This window comes from Vicugna pacos, chromosome 29, assembly GCF_048564905.1.
Source record: "Vicugna pacos chromosome 29, VicPac4, whole genome shotgun sequence".
In the NCBI taxonomy this organism is placed as follows: Eukaryota; Metazoa; Chordata; class Mammalia; order Artiodactyla; family Camelidae; genus Vicugna; species Vicugna pacos.
The window spans coordinates 2,100,976-2,120,261 of record NC_133015.1 but is presented as its reverse complement, the minus strand read 5'-3'; the positions used below and the strand labels follow the sequence as shown (position 1 = coordinate 2,120,261).

General features: G+C 37.1%; 1 protein-coding gene across 4 annotated transcripts in view; it reads right to left on the bottom strand.

Moving 5' to 3' along the window:
- Positions 1-16,973, bottom strand: part of NBN (nibrin) — a 55,298-nt gene extending 38,325 nt beyond the window's left edge. For 2 of the 4 annotated variants that reach the window (XR_012065400.1, XM_072951710.1), the window contains exons 1-5: positions 16,845-16,973; positions 14,773-14,903; positions 13,504-13,652; positions 12,887-13,046; positions 10,405-10,508 (exon numbers count right to left, since the gene is read on the bottom strand). Coding sequence is in view for 3 of the 4 variants with exons in the window: in XM_072951710.1 (XP_072807811.1) it covers positions 10,405-10,508; positions 12,887-13,046; positions 13,504-13,652; positions 14,773-14,903; positions 16,845-16,881 (581 nt within the window). In the remaining variant the exon portion in view is untranslated. Of the gene's footprint in view, positions 1-10,404; positions 10,509-12,215; positions 12,299-12,886; positions 13,047-13,503; positions 13,653-14,772; positions 14,904-16,844 lie in introns of those variants that run through there. The other 2 variants (XM_072951712.1, XM_072951711.1) reach the window with 2 other exon arrangements.
- Positions 16,974-19,286: the final 2,313 nt, after the last annotated feature.

Here is a 19,286-nt window from a genome sequence, read left to right as displayed (position 1 = left end):
ATACTCCATAATCCATAGTGCTAGAGAGATATAAGCAAAATGAAGAAGCAGAGAACTACTCCAAATTAAAAGAACAAGAGAAATTCCCTGAAAGCACGATCAATGAAATAGACCTCAATAGGCTACTAGATCATGACTTCAAAAAGGGAGTGATCAAAGCACCGAAAGAACTAAAATGAATGGAGACAGAGAATACTTTGAAAAGGAAATTGCGACTATAAAGAGGAGCCAATTAAAAACACAAAACACAATGGCAGAGATAAGAGCCAAGCTAAAGGCTGTCAAAGCAGACTAGACAATGCTGAGGAACAAGTAAGTGACTCAGAAGCCAGGACAACAAAAGTCAGCCAATCAGAACAGCAGACAGAAAAGCAAATAAAAACCAGTGAAAGCAATATAAGGGACACATGGGATAACACAAAATGTACCAACCTATGCATAATAGGGCTCCCAGAAGGAGAAGAAATAGCAAAGGGGATTGAAAAGATATCTGAAGATATTATGAATGAAAATTTCCCAAACCTAAAGAAGGAATCAGATATCCAAGTACAGGAAGCATAAAGAGTCCCCAACAAGAAGAACCCATCAAGACATACTATAATCAAGATGGCCAAGGTTAAAGATAAAGAAATGATTCTAAAGGCAGCAAGAGAAAAACAAAGAGTAAGTTATAAGGGAACTCCCAGAAGGCTTTCAGCTGATTTTTCTACACAAATACTGCAGGACAGAAGGGAGTAGCAAGATATTTAAAGTCCTGAATGAGAAAAAGCTGCAACCTAGGATATTTTATCCAGTAAGGCTATCCTATAGAATAGAAGGAGAGAGAAAGAATATCACAGAGAAGTGAAAACTAAAAGAATTCAGGAACACTAAACCTTTGCTAAAAGAAATATTGAAAAGTCTACTGTAAATAGAAAAGCAGCAGGATGCTATAGAAAGAAGAAAACCTAAATTGGAAAGGCAATAACTACAATGAGTTGCAACAGAATAAACATGAAGATGTAAAAGAGGACAAAATCGTTAAGTGTGGAAGAGCAAGAAAATATAGATTTTTTTTCTTTTTTTCATTATTTTTAGGATGTGTTTGAGCTTATATGACTATCAGTTTATAGCAAACATATAATAATGGGTTAATACACTTGAAAAACAAGGTAACCACAAGTCAACAGCACACAAGAATCACAAAAACCAAAAAGAAACTGAGATAATACAAAACAAAATTATCAGAGCACAAAATGATAAAACAAAAAGAAAGGAACAAAGAGGAAATACCAAATCAACTGGAAAACTAAGTTAAAATGGCAATAAACACACATCTATCAATAATTACTATAAATGTCAATGGACTAAATGCTCCAATCAAAAGACACAGAGTGGCAGACTGGATAATAAAACAGGAAACTACAATATGCTGCATACAAGAAACCCAATCACTTTACACACACAGATTGAAAGTGAGAGGATGGAAAAAGATATTTCATGCAAACATTAATGACAAGAAAGTGGGAGAAGGCATACTGATTTCAGACAAAATAGACAAAGGCCATAAAGAAAGATAAAGGACACCATTACACTCATTAACATATGTGCACCCAATACAGGAGCACCTAAATACATAAAGTAAATACTAACAGATGTAAAGGGAGAAACTGATGGGAACACAATCACAGTAGGAGACTTTAACACCCCATTAACATCACAAGAAAGACCTTCCAGACAGGAAATCAGTAAGTCAATGGAGAAACTAAATGACACAATAGAACAGTTGGACTTGGTAGACATTTTTAGGACATAACATATTCCAAAATAGAATTTACATTCTTTTCAAGTGTTCATGGAACATTCTCTAGAATAGATTCTGTTCTCAGGCACAAAAGGAGACTCAACAAATTTAAGAGGATAGAAATTATTTCATGCATCTTTTCTGACCACAATGCCATGAAACTAGAAATCAACCATGGAAAAACAAAGGAGAAAATGACAACAGCATGGAGATTAAACAACATGCTATTAAAAAAACCAATGGGTCAATGATGAAATTAAAGAAGAAATTAAAAAAATACATTGAGACAAATGACAATGAAAACGTAACTACATAAAATCTATAGGATGCAGCAAAAGCAGTCCTAAGAAGGAAGTTCAGAGCCATACAGGCCTTCCTCAAAACACAAGAACAATCTCAAATAAACAACATAACCTACCAGCTGAAAGAACTGGAAAAAGAGCAAACAAAACCAAAATTCAGCAGAAGGAAGGAAATAATAAAAAATCAAGGATGAAATAAGTAAAATAGAGGTTAAAAAAATAGAAAAAAAACCCCAATCAAACCAAGAGCTGGTTTTCTGAAAGAGTAAACAAAATTAAGAAACCTCTAGCCAGGCTCACTAGGAAGAAAAGAGGGCACAAACAAACAAAATAAGAAAGGAAAATGGAGAAATTACAACCAATACCACAGAAATACAAAATATCATAAGAGAATATCAAGAACAACTATATGGAAACAAACTGGAAAACCTAGAAGAAATGGACAAGTTTCTGGAAACATACAGTCAACCAAGACTGAATCAAGAGAAACGGATGACTTGAACAGACTGATCACTAGAAATGAAATAGAATTAGTGATAGAAAACCTCTTTGCAAACAAAAGTCCAGGACCAGATGTCTTCACTGGGGAATTCTACCAAACATACAAAGAACTCATACCAGTCATTCTCAAACTCAAAAAGATTGAAGAGGAAGGAATACTCCCAAACTCATTTTATGAAACCACCATCACCCTGATACCAAAACCAGACAAAGATACTACCAAAAAAGAAAATTACAGACCAATATCACTGGTGAACATAGATGAAAAATCCTCAACAAAATATTAGCAAACAAAATTCAACAGCACATAAAAAAGATCATATACCATGATCAAGTTGGATTCATCCCAGGGACACAGGATGGTTCAACAAATGCAAATCACTCAATGTGATATAAATAACACATCCACAAAAGAAAGGACAAAAATGATTTGATCATCTCAACAGATGCAGAAAAAGCATCTGATAAAATTCAACACCCATTTATGATAATAAACCCTTACCAAAGCGGGTATAGACGGAACATACCTCAACATAATAAAAACTATTTATGACAAGCCTACAGCCAGCATAGTACTCAATAGTGAAAAGTTGAAAGCCTTCCCACTAAAATCTGGAATAAGACAAGGATGCCCACTCTCACCACTTCTATTCAACATAGTCTTGGACATCCTAGCCAAAGCAATCAGGCAAGAAAAAGAAACAAAAGGATCCAAGTTGGAAGAGAAGAGGTAAAATTGTCACTATATGCAGATGACATGATCCTATATATAGAAAGCTCTAAAAGTTCCACAAAAAAACTACTATAGCTAATAAAAGAATTCAGCAAAGTAGCAGGATACAAGATTAACCTACAAAAATCAGTGGCATTTCTTTACACTAACAATGAATCAACAGGAAAAGAAAGTAAAGAAACAATCCCTTTTAAAATTGCATCCAAAAAAATTAAATACTTAGGAATAAATCTGACCAAGGAAGTGAAAGACTTATACATGGAGAACTACAAAACACTGATTAAGGAAATTAAAGGTGACTTAAAGTAATGGAAAGATAGCCCATATCCTTGGACTGGAAGAGTTAATGCTGTTAAAATGGTCATACTGCCCAAGGCAATCTACAAATTTAATGGGATCCCTATCAAATTACCCAGAATATTTTTTCTTACAGAACTAGAAGAAACAATCCTAAAGTTTACATAGAATCATAAAAGACCCAGAATTGCCAAAGCAATATTGAAGAAAAAGAATGAAGTTGGAAGAATAACGTTCCCAGACTTCAGACAATAGTACAGAGCTACAGTAATCAAAACAGCATGGTATTGGCATAAAAACAGATATATGGATCAATGGAACAGAATAGAGAACCCAAAAATAAATTCACAGACCTATGGTCAATTAATCTTCAACAAAGCAGGCAAGAATACACAATGGAGAAAAGATAGTCTCTTCAGCAAGTGGTGTTGGGAAAACTGAACAGCAGCATGTAAATCAGTGAAGTTACAATACTCCCTTACTCTATACATTAAAATAAACTCAAAATGCCTTACAGGCTTAAATATAAGACAAGGCATGGTAAATCTCCTAGAAGGACACATAGGCAAAACATTCTCTCATGTAAATCTTAGCAGTGTTCTCCTATGGCAGTCTACCCAGGCAATAGAAATAAGATAAAAAATAAACAAATGGGTCCTAATTGAATTTATAAGCTTTTGTACAGCAAAGGAAACTATTAACAAAAGAAAACAACCACCTACGGAATGGGAGAAAATATCTGCAAATGATTCTACTGACAAGTGCTTAATTTCCAGAATATATGAACAGCTCATACAACTTAGTAACAACAAAAAAGCAACCCAATCCAAAAATGGGCAGAGCACCTAAACAAGCAATTCTCCAATGAAGACATAGAAATGGCCAATAGGCACATTATAAAATGCTCAATATCACTGATTATCAGAGAAATGCACATCAAAACTAAAATGAGGTATCACCTCACAACCAGTCCAAATGGCCATCATTCAAAAGTCCATGAGCAATAAATGCTGGAGAGGGTGTGGGGAAATGGAATCCTCCTACACTGCTGGTGGGAATGTAGTTTGGTGCACCCACTATGGAAAACAGTATGGAGATTCTTCAAAAAAACTAAAAATAGACCCAGCATATGATCCAGCAATCCCACTTCTGGGCATATATCCAGAGGGAATTCTAATTCAAAAAGATACATGCATCCCAATGTTCATAGAAGCACTATATATAATAGCCAAGACATGGAAACAACCTAAATGTCCATTGACAGATGACTGGATAAAGAAGATGTGGTGTATTTATACAATGGAATACTACTCAGCCATAAATAGAATAAAATAATGCCATTTGCAGCATAATTTTACATAGATGGACCTAGAGATCATTATCTTAACAGAAGTAAGACAGAAAGAGAAAGAAAAATACCCTATGATATCACTCATACGTGGAATCTAAAAAGAAAAAAGGGAAAAAAAGGACACTATGAATTCATCTACAAAACAGAAACAGACTCACAGACACAGTAAACAATTCTGGTTACTGGGGAAAGTGGGTGGGAAGGGATAATTTTAGGAATTTGAGATTTACAAATGTTAGCCACTATATATAAAATAAAAAGTTTCTTCTGTATAGTACAGGGAACTATGTTCAATATCTTGTAACAACCTTTCATTAAAAAAAAAATGAAACAAATATATGTATGTATATACCTGACTGGTACATTGAGCTGTACACCAGAAATTGACATTATAATTGACTGTACTTCAATTAAAAAAAAAAAACCACCCTGCTGACACCTTGATCTCAGACACCTAACTTCCAGAACTCAGAGAATAAATTTTTGTTCTTTAAGCCAAAAAAAAAAAAGGAAAAAAATTAGAAGTACAGGAAAAGTTTTAAAATTACAGATTTGAGTATTAAAATTCTGGGACTGGAAAAATACAGTTCGCTTTTCTAAAACACTAGTAAATTTTCATCCCAACAGCCAATAAGACCGATCTTCAAAAAAGGTCACTGTTATTATCAAGAATCTAATCAAATGGAGTCGTGTATAGATATATACATATATATGATGTATATATAGACGATAGTACAGTGGTAACTAATAGAAGATGTTTTGGAACTTCATACACCTAAAAAAGTCTTTTTCTCTTTAACAGTGTGAGGATGGAAACAAGAAAGAAGAGACTAAGATAAATATGAAGAAAATATAATTTAAAATCAGTATTTCTGAAAAATTACATTCTAGAAGTTTTGAAGGATTTCTGAAGCTCTAGTGATTTGACAGCTAGTAAGAAAATCGGAAGACAGTAAATTAACTTGTTGGAGACCTAGGTTAGAGGCACACTGCCTGAATACAAGGCTACCCCAAATATAAAGTGACCTCCAACTTCTAACAATGAAATAATTAAAACAGTTTTTGGCACATTTATACAGAAACTTTAAGAGCTACACATAAAGTAATTGTGTTTTATTATGTAGTAACTAGCACATATTATTCACAAATTTTATAAAATATTAATCTAGAAATACTTTTTCCTATGTATATTTTATAACTTTTATTTAAATTGCTCACATGATCCTCAATAAAGTTCATCTAACTCAGAGCACATCATCTTTACTTCTGTCCCAGAATTTTCCAAATACAGAATTTTTCTGAATTCATGTATAATTTTTGTCCTGGAAACTGTATTCCAAACCACAATATTTACTTGCCTAACATCTAGACAGCTGTTTATTTCATTAGTCCTAGAGATATATGCTCATGATTTCTAGAACTACATACTTACTATATGCTGCTTTTTGGATAATGTCTAAAAGATTTTAATTAACAATGGCATCCACAATTTGTAAATCTGAGCTTACACGTCCAGGAAAAATTTTCTAGTATGTGTTAAATTTCTTTGCCTTGAATTTTAATTAATTGTTTAAGGTCAACTCTATAAGCTTCCTAAACTTTCATTTACTGAGACTGTTTCAGGCTAATGTGTCTCTTGGGCCTAGGATTTTATTACAAGCTAATAAGTTAACCTGTTCTTGTTTCATGGATGCTGCCAGAAGACACAAGACTCCCAGGTCAGAGACCAAGCAAGCAACAAGCCTCTGTGTTGGTGGCAGGCCTCCCTCATACCAAGCCCCACGGGGACGACACAGAAGGCGCACACGGTGGATTTTGCTACAGGAGAGGTACATGCCGTTCGTGGTGCTACTGAACTCGGGCATCTACTCATTTTACAACAAGCTAAAAGCAGTCTTACTCTTTATCTTTGGAGGGAGATATTACCTCATCCTCCAAGGTTTCTACTGCAAACACAACCGTGAAAAATGGCCTGGGTACAGGGAGGTCAAGGCCCAGCATTCTCGTCAGATCCAGCAACTTTTGTATGAGGCAAGGCCTCTCTCCCAACAGTGCTTTCCCGAAACAGTGCTTGTTCTCTGAAATAAAGTTCTACCGTTTGAGAGATTTTGTAAAATTACAAATAAAGGGAAACTCCCTTTTCCCTGAAGGATCATTTCTTCACATCAGACATACAGAACATTTTAATAAACTTCTTTTAATATATTAGAGTATAGAACAGCAAAATTAAGTACTTTTTTTAAAATAGAATCTTCTAAAAATGACTTCATCAACACTGGGACTATGATGATAGTACAGGAAAATCGGTCATCACAAACTCTGTCAGGTACATGAAAGCTTAAATTCAGTCTTCCCCTTGACTTACTGACTCTTTGACAATAGTGCTGAGATGCAGACATAACTATACTAAAAAGGACTACACTCTTTATTAAATAAAAATATTATAGTGTATATGCTTCCTAATTTAAGTCCAGGACTAGTGATAATGCTTTTACAGAACTAAAAGAACAGGCAGTTTTGTAATAAAAGAGTCACCACAATTTATTTATATCCATTTTGAAACTCATCCTCCTATTTCATATTTTAAATTTCATCATTTTTCTATTTAATAGTTGAGTATATAGTCAAGTAACTCTTCAGCAAACATATCAGAATGGATGCCGACAGGTATAGGACTCTATAAAGGCAAAAAACCATGTATTTTAAAATAATACTAAAAATCTGATCATCAATTGCTACCATCAAATATGGACTAATGCAACAGTCTTTCCTGGTTAACACTGAATTACGAGTTACTGAACAATTTTACAGTAGAGATGTTTTACTATAGCCATCTAAGTTATTACAGTCACTAATTGAAGCCAGAAAAAAAAATGCAGAATCTAAAATCAAAAACAGACCCAGGTAAAATAAATCTGAGAATCTGAACAATAAGTAGGAATCAATGACTAATCCTAAAAGCTCCAAGACCTTAAAACGTATCACTAGTAGTAGAAACCTATCAGACCCCTCCACTCCCAAGTAATCTAGAATTAACAACTGTTTATTATCTGTAACAAGAGTCACTGTTTATAGGATTTATTGACTCCCCTAGGTAGGTTTATAAATAGGCTTCAGGGAAAATACAATTCTGTTGAAATACTATGCAAGTTGGTGGTATGTAAGTGAAGTTTCTAGAAAAGTGACCAGTGCTTTCATGTTCTCACAGGGGTCTAGTGAAGTGGGAGGAAAGGGGGCAGGGCACAAGCACTTAAGGAATGTCACAGCCACTGAGGACAGGACAAGCTGGTTGGAACCAAGATGGCAGAAGATCTGACTTCCAGTAGGCCTTGAGCCTCATGGTGCTCCCACAGGGCCATGACAGTTCCTAGGCTGAGCATAAAAGGTCAAAAAAGTAGGCGGAGGGGGGCACTTCCTGGCAATCCCTGCCCCTTCCCCAAGTAGCTGGAATAATCCTCCTACTCATTAGCATGTGAAATTACCAAGCCCATAAAACCTAACAACTCCGCACCCTGGGGTCGCTCTCGCTTGCCTTCTGAGATAGCCTGCACTCTGCCTATGGAGAGTGTGTCTACTTTTACTTTAAACACCCCACGCCTCTCGGCTTCCCTCCCTCTCACCTTTCTGAGACGGCCCACATCCTGCCTATGGAGTGTGTGTCTCCTAAGCCGCTTCCCTTCTGACTGAGACACACTGCCTGTGGAGTGCGCATCTCCCTAGATAAACTTACTTTCACTTTGCCAGGCCTTGCTCTTGAATTCTTTCCTGCATGAGGCAAAAACCTATTCTCCCACAACACTAGGACTCAAAAAAAGGTTAAGAATCATCTATTTTAAAACCTGACGATCTCTTCCCAGAACAAAGCATATTAACTGTTAATCAGATTATAAAATATAAGAAATCTCCCAAATGAAAATTTAAAACAAAGAAGAAAACCTAGTTTTCATTTACTTCTAAAAGCAGATACATATCATGAGGTATAAATAGTTCCTAAAAATGCCCCACACTGGGCAAAACAGCTGTGAACGAAAAATACTGCCAGTGGTATCAGTAAACAAAGGATGCTGTGGCCATCAAGTCATCTGCCACCACCCTGATGGTAGACGGAGGGAACTAAGGATGCAGACAGGCAGGCAGCCCACCTCTGGAGCCATCACTATGGCGCCCACTGATGGGAGTCAGGATGGGAAAGAACAGGATACTGGCCCTAGAGAGCTAAGGTGCATCTCAAAGAAATGATTTCAACAAGCCTGGACCTTTGCACCTTCACATACTTAGAAAAGCACTAAATTCCTTAGCTTGAGATATCTGGCTTTCTTTAATTAACAGTAATCTTTTGTTATTCCGATTATCTGGTCTTTGCCGCAAAACTCCTATATATCCTAGCTTCTCCCCGGCCACTGCAGAACAGTCTCTTACAGTGATCTGAGAGGCTGCCTCCCGGGTTCAAGTTCTCAGAAGGTCCACTGGATGAAACATAAATCTCAACTTACAGGTTGTGCATTTTATTTCAGTCGACACAGCTTGTAGTAGCAATCTTTTCAAATTGGTAATAAAACACTCAACTTCCACAATATTTTAGATTTTTTAAACCTCCTCAGATCTATTATTCCATCTAGACTACAAGCTACTGACACACATTTTAAGCAAGCACGGCCTTACGTTGACTAAAAACACCCACCGTCTAGTCACCAGTATCTTAACCATGCAATCTGAAAAGAAAAACCCCAAACATGCTCCTCCTCAGCCACAGTGCCACAAGCGTTCCTCACACACACAGTGGACAGACTCTCCAGTCTGGTGGTTCACAAATTTAGCAAAGCAGCTAAAACATTAAGTAAGTAAATAAGGCTATTATGAATCTTCCCAGACACTGAAATCAACTACATTTCCTTTAACAGGCACTTACTCGCTCAGACTTTCTGAGGACACTACTAGTTAAGACAACTAATACTAACCCTATTACTACTAAATCCCTAAACACTCGGCAGGATAGGTATTAGCCTCATTTTCCAAAGGAGGTAACTGACACTTGGAAGAAGTAAGCTCCATTCCCAAGGCCACAGCGCTGGGCACGGTCTGGCCCAGGGCTGTGTGCTCCGGAAGGGGGCTGTGGCACCACACGATTCCAGGGGTCCCGCCTGCACGAAGCCCAGCGCTGGCTCACGTGCTCTATTCGTTGTCCCTCTATGCCATTACCACCCTTCAATGTTTTCCTTTAAATACTGGCACATAAATAACATCTGCTTTACCGAGAAAACAAAAGAACTATGGGGGAAACTTTTTTTACATACTAACAAAAACAAAACTTCATTAATAACACTGAACTGAAGCATAATTACATCCTGAAAGTCATCAGAGGGAATTAACCTGAACAAAATCAGCACTATCGTATTTCTTCAGTCGTATTTTATTATGTGTAAAATACACAATATACCTTACAATTTCTGGAGGCTGCTTCTTGGACTGAACTGCTTTAAGAAATTCAGTAAAATATTCCGGCTTTACAATCGGACGCCCACAAATGAGTGCACATATTGTCTAAAAAGAAGAAAACATGTGAATACATATATTCATATGCTATTTTTTTAAAGAAAAATTTTAAGTTATAGACTACAAAGAGGCTATTCTAATCTGTTTTTCCTTCCGTCTCTTTAAATTTATAAAGGAACCATAATCTACAAAATAGAAGTCAGTATTTGGTCACTGCATAGTGTCAGTACACAAATTCCTACATAATCACTTGATCATAAGAAGCCACTAATTACAGTATTAATTTAAAAACTGCTTTAGAGGGGGCAAAACAATGTAAGATAAAATATAAGTCAATTTTAAAATCTATACCTGTTTTAAAAAACGTTAAAATGTTAAAAAATTATAATTGAGGAAATGTAACATCTGCCCTAACAAGAGACATAAGATCTTTTTAGCCTAATTGCCTTCCCACAGATTATTATACAGAATAAAGTCTTTTCAAGAAAGTAAATTAAAAAAAAAAAACAAACCGGGATTGGGTAAAACCTCAAAATAAGTATATACATGCGGGGGAGAAACTTCAACCAGCAAGCGAATGAAACTATAAGCCTCAAATGAGGTGTCTCCACAAAATTTAAGAAAGATTGAAAAAAAACACCACTGGCAATGAAAAAGAAGATTCAGCGCAATTCTCAAAAATCATCCCACTAAAGAATTTGTAAGTATGCATCTAATGAACAGGGGGTATTGCCTAAATGTGAGCAAGTAATTTAGGGTATTTCTCAAGAATGGAATCTGAAAGTCACTAACCTCAAATGTGAATGAAGTAATTGGCTTCTTGCATGAAGCAGTAACGTGCAATCCAACCCTGGACTGAGTAAATCCAATACAGGTGATACTGGGCAAAGGATTTAATTGCTCACTGCCTCAGTTTACTCTTCAGAAAATAAAAACTGAGCTGAATGATCTTTAAGTTCCCATTTGGTTCTAACATTCAGTAATTTTAAAAACATAAGACAACCTATATTTTTGGAAAATCTACTAAAAAAATTAACACAATGGTAAGATTTTCTTTTCAGGCACATGATTGATCAAAAATATTGAAAAAGGAGAATTGCTCTGCAAGCTTTTGTTTAGTATATATCCAGTACTCTCTACTGTCCCAGCGACTGGGTGGCCATGAGCATCCCAGCCACAGGAACAGTGTATACTGTGGTGAATGGGTGCTAGTTTCCAGGTCTGTCACAGACTCAGTAAAACATCTTTCAAGACTACCTAACTAACTTTGGTCTTATTCCAAACCCAGCAAGCAAGGGCATGATTACCTAGTCTACTTCTCAGGTAACTTGATACCTTTCAGAGGACCATGTTGGTGTCCACACACAAATATTCTGGTCACTATAAAGGTGCATCACTACTATAAACTAATAAACGGACATTTTGATTTATGAATCTATGATCTGTAGGTTTATTGGCATAAATTAGTACTCAAGAGGCTAATCACTCTGTGGAATTTATAAATCAGTTTCATAAACTTACAAAGATGAAAAGCTCCTTGGTCAGAGATAACCCCACTAAGATGCAAGTATAACATGAGGTTCAATCTGAGCAGCAAGCTTTTCTCTACAATACCTCTTTAGCTATAATAAACATATTCTGATTTAATTAACTATATTGAAGGATTTTTGCACCATTTAATAAAGGAATATAAATATTTGTTGCTTTTTACTATAGACATTAACCTAAAACAATCTCACATTATCTACAGTCAACCTGTTTGAAAGGAGACGAATCACCTCCCAATGTCATTCTTCAATTAGCTTTGGATATAACCAAATCTGATGAAGATGCAAAATCTGAAAACATATCAAAATACACCACTGTTTCAACAAATCGTCTGCATCTTCCAAAGGTACATTATCTATATGTCTCTAGGTTGTGACAATACATTAAGGTAATATTAAACCATTAACAATTTAAAGTCTTTGTGATTAGGCCCTTAAACCAAATAACAACTAAATAAAAAAGCATGAGATCACGGGATGATGTCAGAGACTGGAGGAAGACAACCTGATAGAAAAGACGTGAGCTGCTAACTTTAAAGACTGACAGTTGATCTCTAATTGCTTTGTTTTTCGACCAAGAACACAAACTATGCGCTGTAATGAATTTCTTGTTGAAAAGATAACATCTTTTTTAAAATACTAAACCAAAATCTGAAATAACATTTTATGTCCCTCTGCTTGTCCCAGATAATAAACAGGTTTTCTAAAACACCATTCTAGCCCACATACAGGCACAGAACTGGTCGGTATATATAAATCTACAACAGTTCGGGTAATTTTAAAGTAAATGACTTTTAAAACACCTGTGTATGGTGAGTAAATGAATAAGATTAAATTCACAGAACTTACTTTAACATGATAACAAGGCATTCAACCTACTTTAATGGTAACTTTAACTGACATCATGACGAGATGAGTACATTCTTCTGTCCAATTGTTTACAGTAAGTCCTCCAAGTCGCAATACAGCTTGACTTAGAGCAGTTTTCCCAGACACATCTAAACAAGAAGAGCATGCAACCAAAGGTTCATACTCTACTCTGTAAATGAGAGTAAGTTACATAAAGTTATATTATCATAGTTACAGAGATGGCAATTTACGGCACTTTAAACTTGAAGCTCCCATCATATGCTGCTATCGCATGATTTTTATGCATGACTAAACCGTCTAACTTACGCAAGTATCACTTCCTAAGTCTTAACTCACAATTAAGAAAACAATGATCAAAGTTTAACATTATACTTTGACCTATGCGGAATCAAACAAAACCAGCTCTCATCATGGGTCCCAGTACCCACTCAAACCCTCATTCACTCCTGTCACTACCTATGATTAACAAAAGGCACTGACCACACGTGCTGCTAAGTTCACTACTGGGCGAAGCAGGAACTAAACAGACTGGTTCCAATTCGTTAGCCATAAATATCCTTTTCCTTGAGAATTTGATTGGTGTAAAATAAAGCTGTTCATTTTAATATCAACTAAAAAATTCTTACCTGAATTTACTTGCAAATACTCCAAAGGTAATTCTATCCCCTGTCTTCAAAGTTCGAGAAAGGCCATTCTGCATTTTTTCCTCATTAACAAAGGTACCATACTTAGAATTATCTTTTATTGTCAATATAGGGATTTCATCAGCTTGACTCTGGCAAAAAAAAAAAAAAGATAAATAATTTAAGGTCTCTTATCACTCAGTAAATACTATTCCTAGGGGAAAAGATTTCAAAAGAAAAGACTGATAACTTTTTGAATAGGCCATAGGTGGCTAACCTCCCAATACACTAGTAATACAGTTACTGTTTTGGTTTCATACAAAAAATGATCACTCAACTAGCAATTAAAAGAAAATATCTTAATTCCAGAATCACTCCTCTTAGAACATACATTTTCTTCATTTTTTAAATCAGTGGTGATTTTCTGACCCCTCTGTGTTTCATGTATAATGTGACAGCTTCATTCCTAAAGTTTTTTTTCAACATTATCAAAATCACATGGTAAAAATCATTCCAGTGAGAAAAGGTTAGAGTGTCTGACTTGCAGTAATAATTCTATTTTTTCTTTACAAATTTCAATAACATTTTTCTGTATCTAAAAGGCAGAAAACCTAAATATCACTGAACAGATCCAGCGTTTTCCCATATGCAGTCTTTGTTCAAAGTAATGGCTTCTCTTTCTTACTGCCACCTGTATTAAACAACTATGAGCACAGCTATTTGTATGTATTTACATTACTTTTATAACCCACTGTTATTAAAATGACCAACATACCAAGAGAAATTCAAAGCCATTCAAAGGAGCTGTGGGGCATAAGCAACAGCTACTTTCCCTGGTAAAATAAATCAGTTCCTATCCTGAAAACCTAAGTGATACGGGAAATACCAGTGTTCACACAGCTACACAAGCTATTTAAAGTAGGAGTCGTGATGGTCTATTCACCGCTCTATTTCCAGGCTCAGTACGGTGACTAACACACAGTAAACACACTCAATAAATGTTTAAGAAAATAAATACAAATATATTCCACTTCCTTTGAGTGTCTAAATCACTAAAACAAACAGTAAAATACTGATACATAACCTTCAAATCTCAAAATAAACACCACCAGCACCACTCCCAAAACGTAAATGTTTTATTTTACTGACATTAAGAAAAAAGAGCCTTATGAAATGAAGTCTCAGGAACTCTCTCTTACATATGCAGCAAGGTAATCTTTTGTGATTTCAATCCTCTTATTACAAGCTAGTGAAGTAAAATTAGTAATTTACCAGGTTGGTTACAGGAAAGTTTGCAGTTAACACAGCGTGATTTCGACTGATTGACTGATCATCTTCAATTAGAATGCCACAGTTCTTCCTTCCAACAATGTATTCAACACCAGTCAAAAGTCTGTACGGTTCTAAGAGAAATATTTAAAAAGTAAGTTAACAGATACACCCACATATAAATATGTATTTAAGGTACGGGTACAGCAAGTATTTAAACATTTTTATTTTACTATTTAAATGCTAGTAATCAACTTAATATAAATCAAACTTGCGTTTTCTAGTATAGGCTCACTGAAGGATGCAACTCTAAATAGACGGAAAGTTCTACCACTTTTCTAAAGAGAAAATAATATTGAAAATCGTCAATGCTTATCCAAATTATAAATTTAATACATTAACACACAAAATCACAACACTACGTTTGGAACCTGATGAACAGATTCAAAATTCCATCTAGAAAATGTAACGCAAAAACGTCAAGAAAAATGTGAACACTATGGGAACTTCCCCTACCAGATGGTAAAATATGCCAGAAAGCCACAGTAATTACAAAGTATGGTATTGGATCAAGAGTAAACAAACATAGATCAATGCAAGAAAAGTCCAGACCAGATTCAAGTGCCTATTTTGTGGAATTTACGTTAAAGGTAGCTTTCAGAACAATGGGAAAGGCTTATTAGCTTCAAAAGTTGGGGGAAATCACAAATTGAATAGCATGTATGTTGGAAACTTGAGGAGTTTAGTCTGGGAGCTCTGAAGTCCATTACCGGAATGGTAAAGTGATGAGGGCAGATAAACGAGACAAGGACGAAGCAGTCCAAGTAAGCCTTAATCAGATTTGGATTACATTTTGTTCATCAGATTCTTAACCTAGACAGGGCTCTTTCAATGAAAAAACTTTTGTGTAGGTTTACTTACATTTTCCCTAGAAGGATGGCACCCCCTAGCTTCCGTTACGTACTGAAAAGAGTTCAAGATCCCTCAAAGGGTAAGAATGCCACCTGCTGGCGCTAGGGGCATTTGTCCTTACTGCCACCCTAGGGAGTCAAAGAGCCAGCTAGCCAAAGGCTACAACTAAGTGTTCCTGGAAACTGTTCCTACTTGTCGGCCAACGGTTTATGCTACCCCTAAAACGCTCGGAGTCCACAGTGATGCCTTGATCTCTATTAATATATTTTTAATATCGATAGTATCATCATGGTACTTTTTTCCCTTATCATTCGTTTGGCCCTCTCCATCCCTCCTTATACTGTCAGTCAATTTGGCCTATACATAGATCTTTTTATCATAGTGCAAACTTCCTGAGGGCAAGATCCAATCATAGGTTTACACGTCTACCAACTAATAAGTATTTGCATATACTGGGCAACAAATTAACATGAGATTACCATCTTCCGTTGCTGGAAATGCAGAAAAGGAAAAAAGGGGGGAAAAAAAAACCTTTTCAGTTGTTCTGATGACAAAACGGAAAAAGGCTTACAAAAACCAAACTATGCTTTCCCGTGATTGTCATTTACCCAAGTCACCTCCAAATGGTTCGTCACAAAAACGAACCATATGCTCAAGACACTCATCTGTTGCCATCCTGTGGTTGAGTCTGTGTTCACTTATTCTGGGCGTTTCCTCAAAAGCTGAAAACATGAGGGGTCACAGCAGATCCCCGGCCCAGGCTGGACCCGGCAGGCCGTCGGCGCCGGCATAGGACAGGTCGGGCCGCCCGCGGAGCTGGGAGGTGGCCCCGCGGCGAGGCCCGGCCCAGGCTGGACTCGGCAGGCCGTCGGCGCCGGGGTCGGGGCAGGTCCCGCCCGCCCGCGGAGCTGGGAGGTGGCCCCGCGGCGAGGCCCGGCGCTGCCCGGCGCTCCCCGGCGGAGGGCCCGGTGCCGCACGCCCGCCGCGCCCGCCGCGCCCGCCGGCCGCAGCCCGCTTGCGAGCTCCCCGCGGCCCCCGCACCGCACATGCGCGGCCTCCCGGCGCGAGAACCGGGAGCCCGCCGAGGAAATCCCGCTCCACACGGCTGCCCACCGCCGCTGCTCCGGGAACTCGCTCCCCGGGCGTCTCCCTTCTGCCCTTACCTCGGGCCGGGCCCGTGGCGGGGAGCAGCTTCCACATGGGCGCGGGTCCTCGGTGTCCGGGCCGACGCGCCGCGGGGAATCGCCGCTGAGCGACGTGCGCGGCCTCCGGCGCGTGCGCGTTCCCGGGAGCCGCGGGGTAGACCGGAGAGCGAGCCGGGCGCCTGGTCGCCACCTGCTGGTTAGGAAAGGAGCAGCGTAACCTGGATTGCAATGTGCTGTATTAAAAGGCTGTTTTTTAAATGGCTGTGAAGTTAAGGATCCCCTTTTAAGATACTCAACGAATACAAGATTATTTACTTTTTCCTATTGTGAGTGGAAATTATTTTAAAAACTGGCTTCAAAGCAACGTAAGGAAACTTTCTTTTTTTTTTTTTACAAAGCAAACAACTAAGGTTATTTTATTAAAACAGTTACTTGCTACTCAGCAAGCAAGCATTCTCACCATACAAGGGCAGTAACTGTTTATCATCCAAATTTTGCACATTAAAAAAAATGACACAGAGGAAGTTAATAGGCCCCTTCAAGCTCTAGGAGGGTAAGGAAATTTTCTAATTAAAGACATTAACATAGTCACCAGTTACTTATTTCCGTATATTTGCAATTTCTTAAATTGCAGTCCTTCCTTTGTGTGGATCCTAATGATGGTGAAAAATAGGATGAAGATAAGGATTTCACTCCAAGTTAACGCATTATTTTTACTCTTCTCCAAGCTCAAATCAACTTCTCCTAACTTCTCTGTTTCCTAATGTTGCGCTTTCATCTAATCAGGAGCTAAGTAAGTGCTGGGGAGTCTATCCATCCTTTCCATTTCTTCCTGTACCAAGCTGGTCCAAACTCTTGATACTCCAATAGCCTCCTAATCCTTCACCACCCACCTCCTGCACTAGTCCATTCTACATCTTGCAAACTACAGAGTAAACACCCTGGAACACACTTCTGATCAATAATTTATGGTTTTCAAAAGCATTCTGTAATGAGAAGGGAAAAGAAGTCACTTTAAAAGCCTGGTTTGCCAATCTGTTGTGCAAAAATCGTACACACAGAATTAGCAGATTGAATCAGGTGGTTTATAAGAGGGTAATCATGACTAAGCGGGGCTTATTCCAGAAATAGACGGGTAGGTATCGACTGGGGGAAAAAATACATGTAATTCACCAGAATAACAGGGGAAAAAAGGAGGAAAAACATGATCATCTAGGCAGACACAGTAAAATCATTTGGTAAAATTGAACATCTATCCATTTATTCTCAGCAAAACAGGAGGAGAAGGAACACCCTTGATCTGATAAAAGGTATCTATGAAAAACCTGCAGCATACATTATACTTAAGGTAAATTATTTAATACTTCCCCCTGACATCAGGAATGAAATAAGAACATATTTGCTCTTACCACTTATTTTCAACCAAGTTTGGGATGTTCTAACCAATGCAATAAAGGGGGAAAAGAAAAGGTATATGGATTGGAAAGGAAGAAATAACAGTCATTATTCACAAACGACATGATTATGTGCAATGAAAAATCTAAAAGAATTGAAACATGAATTTAATAAGGTTACTGAGTACAATGTCTAAAAAAATTTCCATTGTATACTTTTATTCCAGATAATACATAGAAATTGCATTAAATTAAATATGTAATTGTAGTAACACCAACAGTCATCATGTTGTAATACCTTGTAAGAAATCTATCCAAAGATGTGATACAAAACATTATTGACTGCAAAAACATGCCTGACAGAAATTAAAATAAGTCCTAAATAAACACAGGATAATATAACAAATTCATGGATTGTTAAGATGTCATTTTCCCCAAAATTGATCTACAGATTGAATGCAATTTAAATATTGTTCCAAAAGATTATTTGAATGGAAACTGATAAGCAGGTTCTAAAATCTAATAGCCAAGGACTTTTTGAAGAAATAAAGTTGGAGTATTTATAACTACCAGGTATCAAGATGTATTATAAAGTTATAGTTTTTTGTCAGTGTTCTATTGGCACAAAGATAGAAAACAGGCAAATGCGTCAAAAGAAACCTAGAAAAGATCCATACATGTAATTTAATTCTTCAGAAGTGATATTACAGAGCAATGGAATTTTTCTTTTTTTCAATAAATGGTCCTGGGAATATTACCTAATATTACGGAAGAAATGAAGGCTGATCCCATACCTCACACACATACAAGCTTTCAAATATACAAAACAGCATTGTTAATTATAGTCATCATGTTGTACATTACATTATAACTGGAAATTTGTATATTGCTTTTTATTTACTATCTTGCCTGTGCAATTTCCGAGGCTCCATGTTGGCCTTTCCCACTTTGTTTTTACCCCAAAGACCAAGGAACTGATATGGGTGCTGTACTAACTACCAAATATGTCCATTCCAATTATACGTTTGGAAACTGTGGAAGTGACCACTAGACAGCTCCCTGCGCT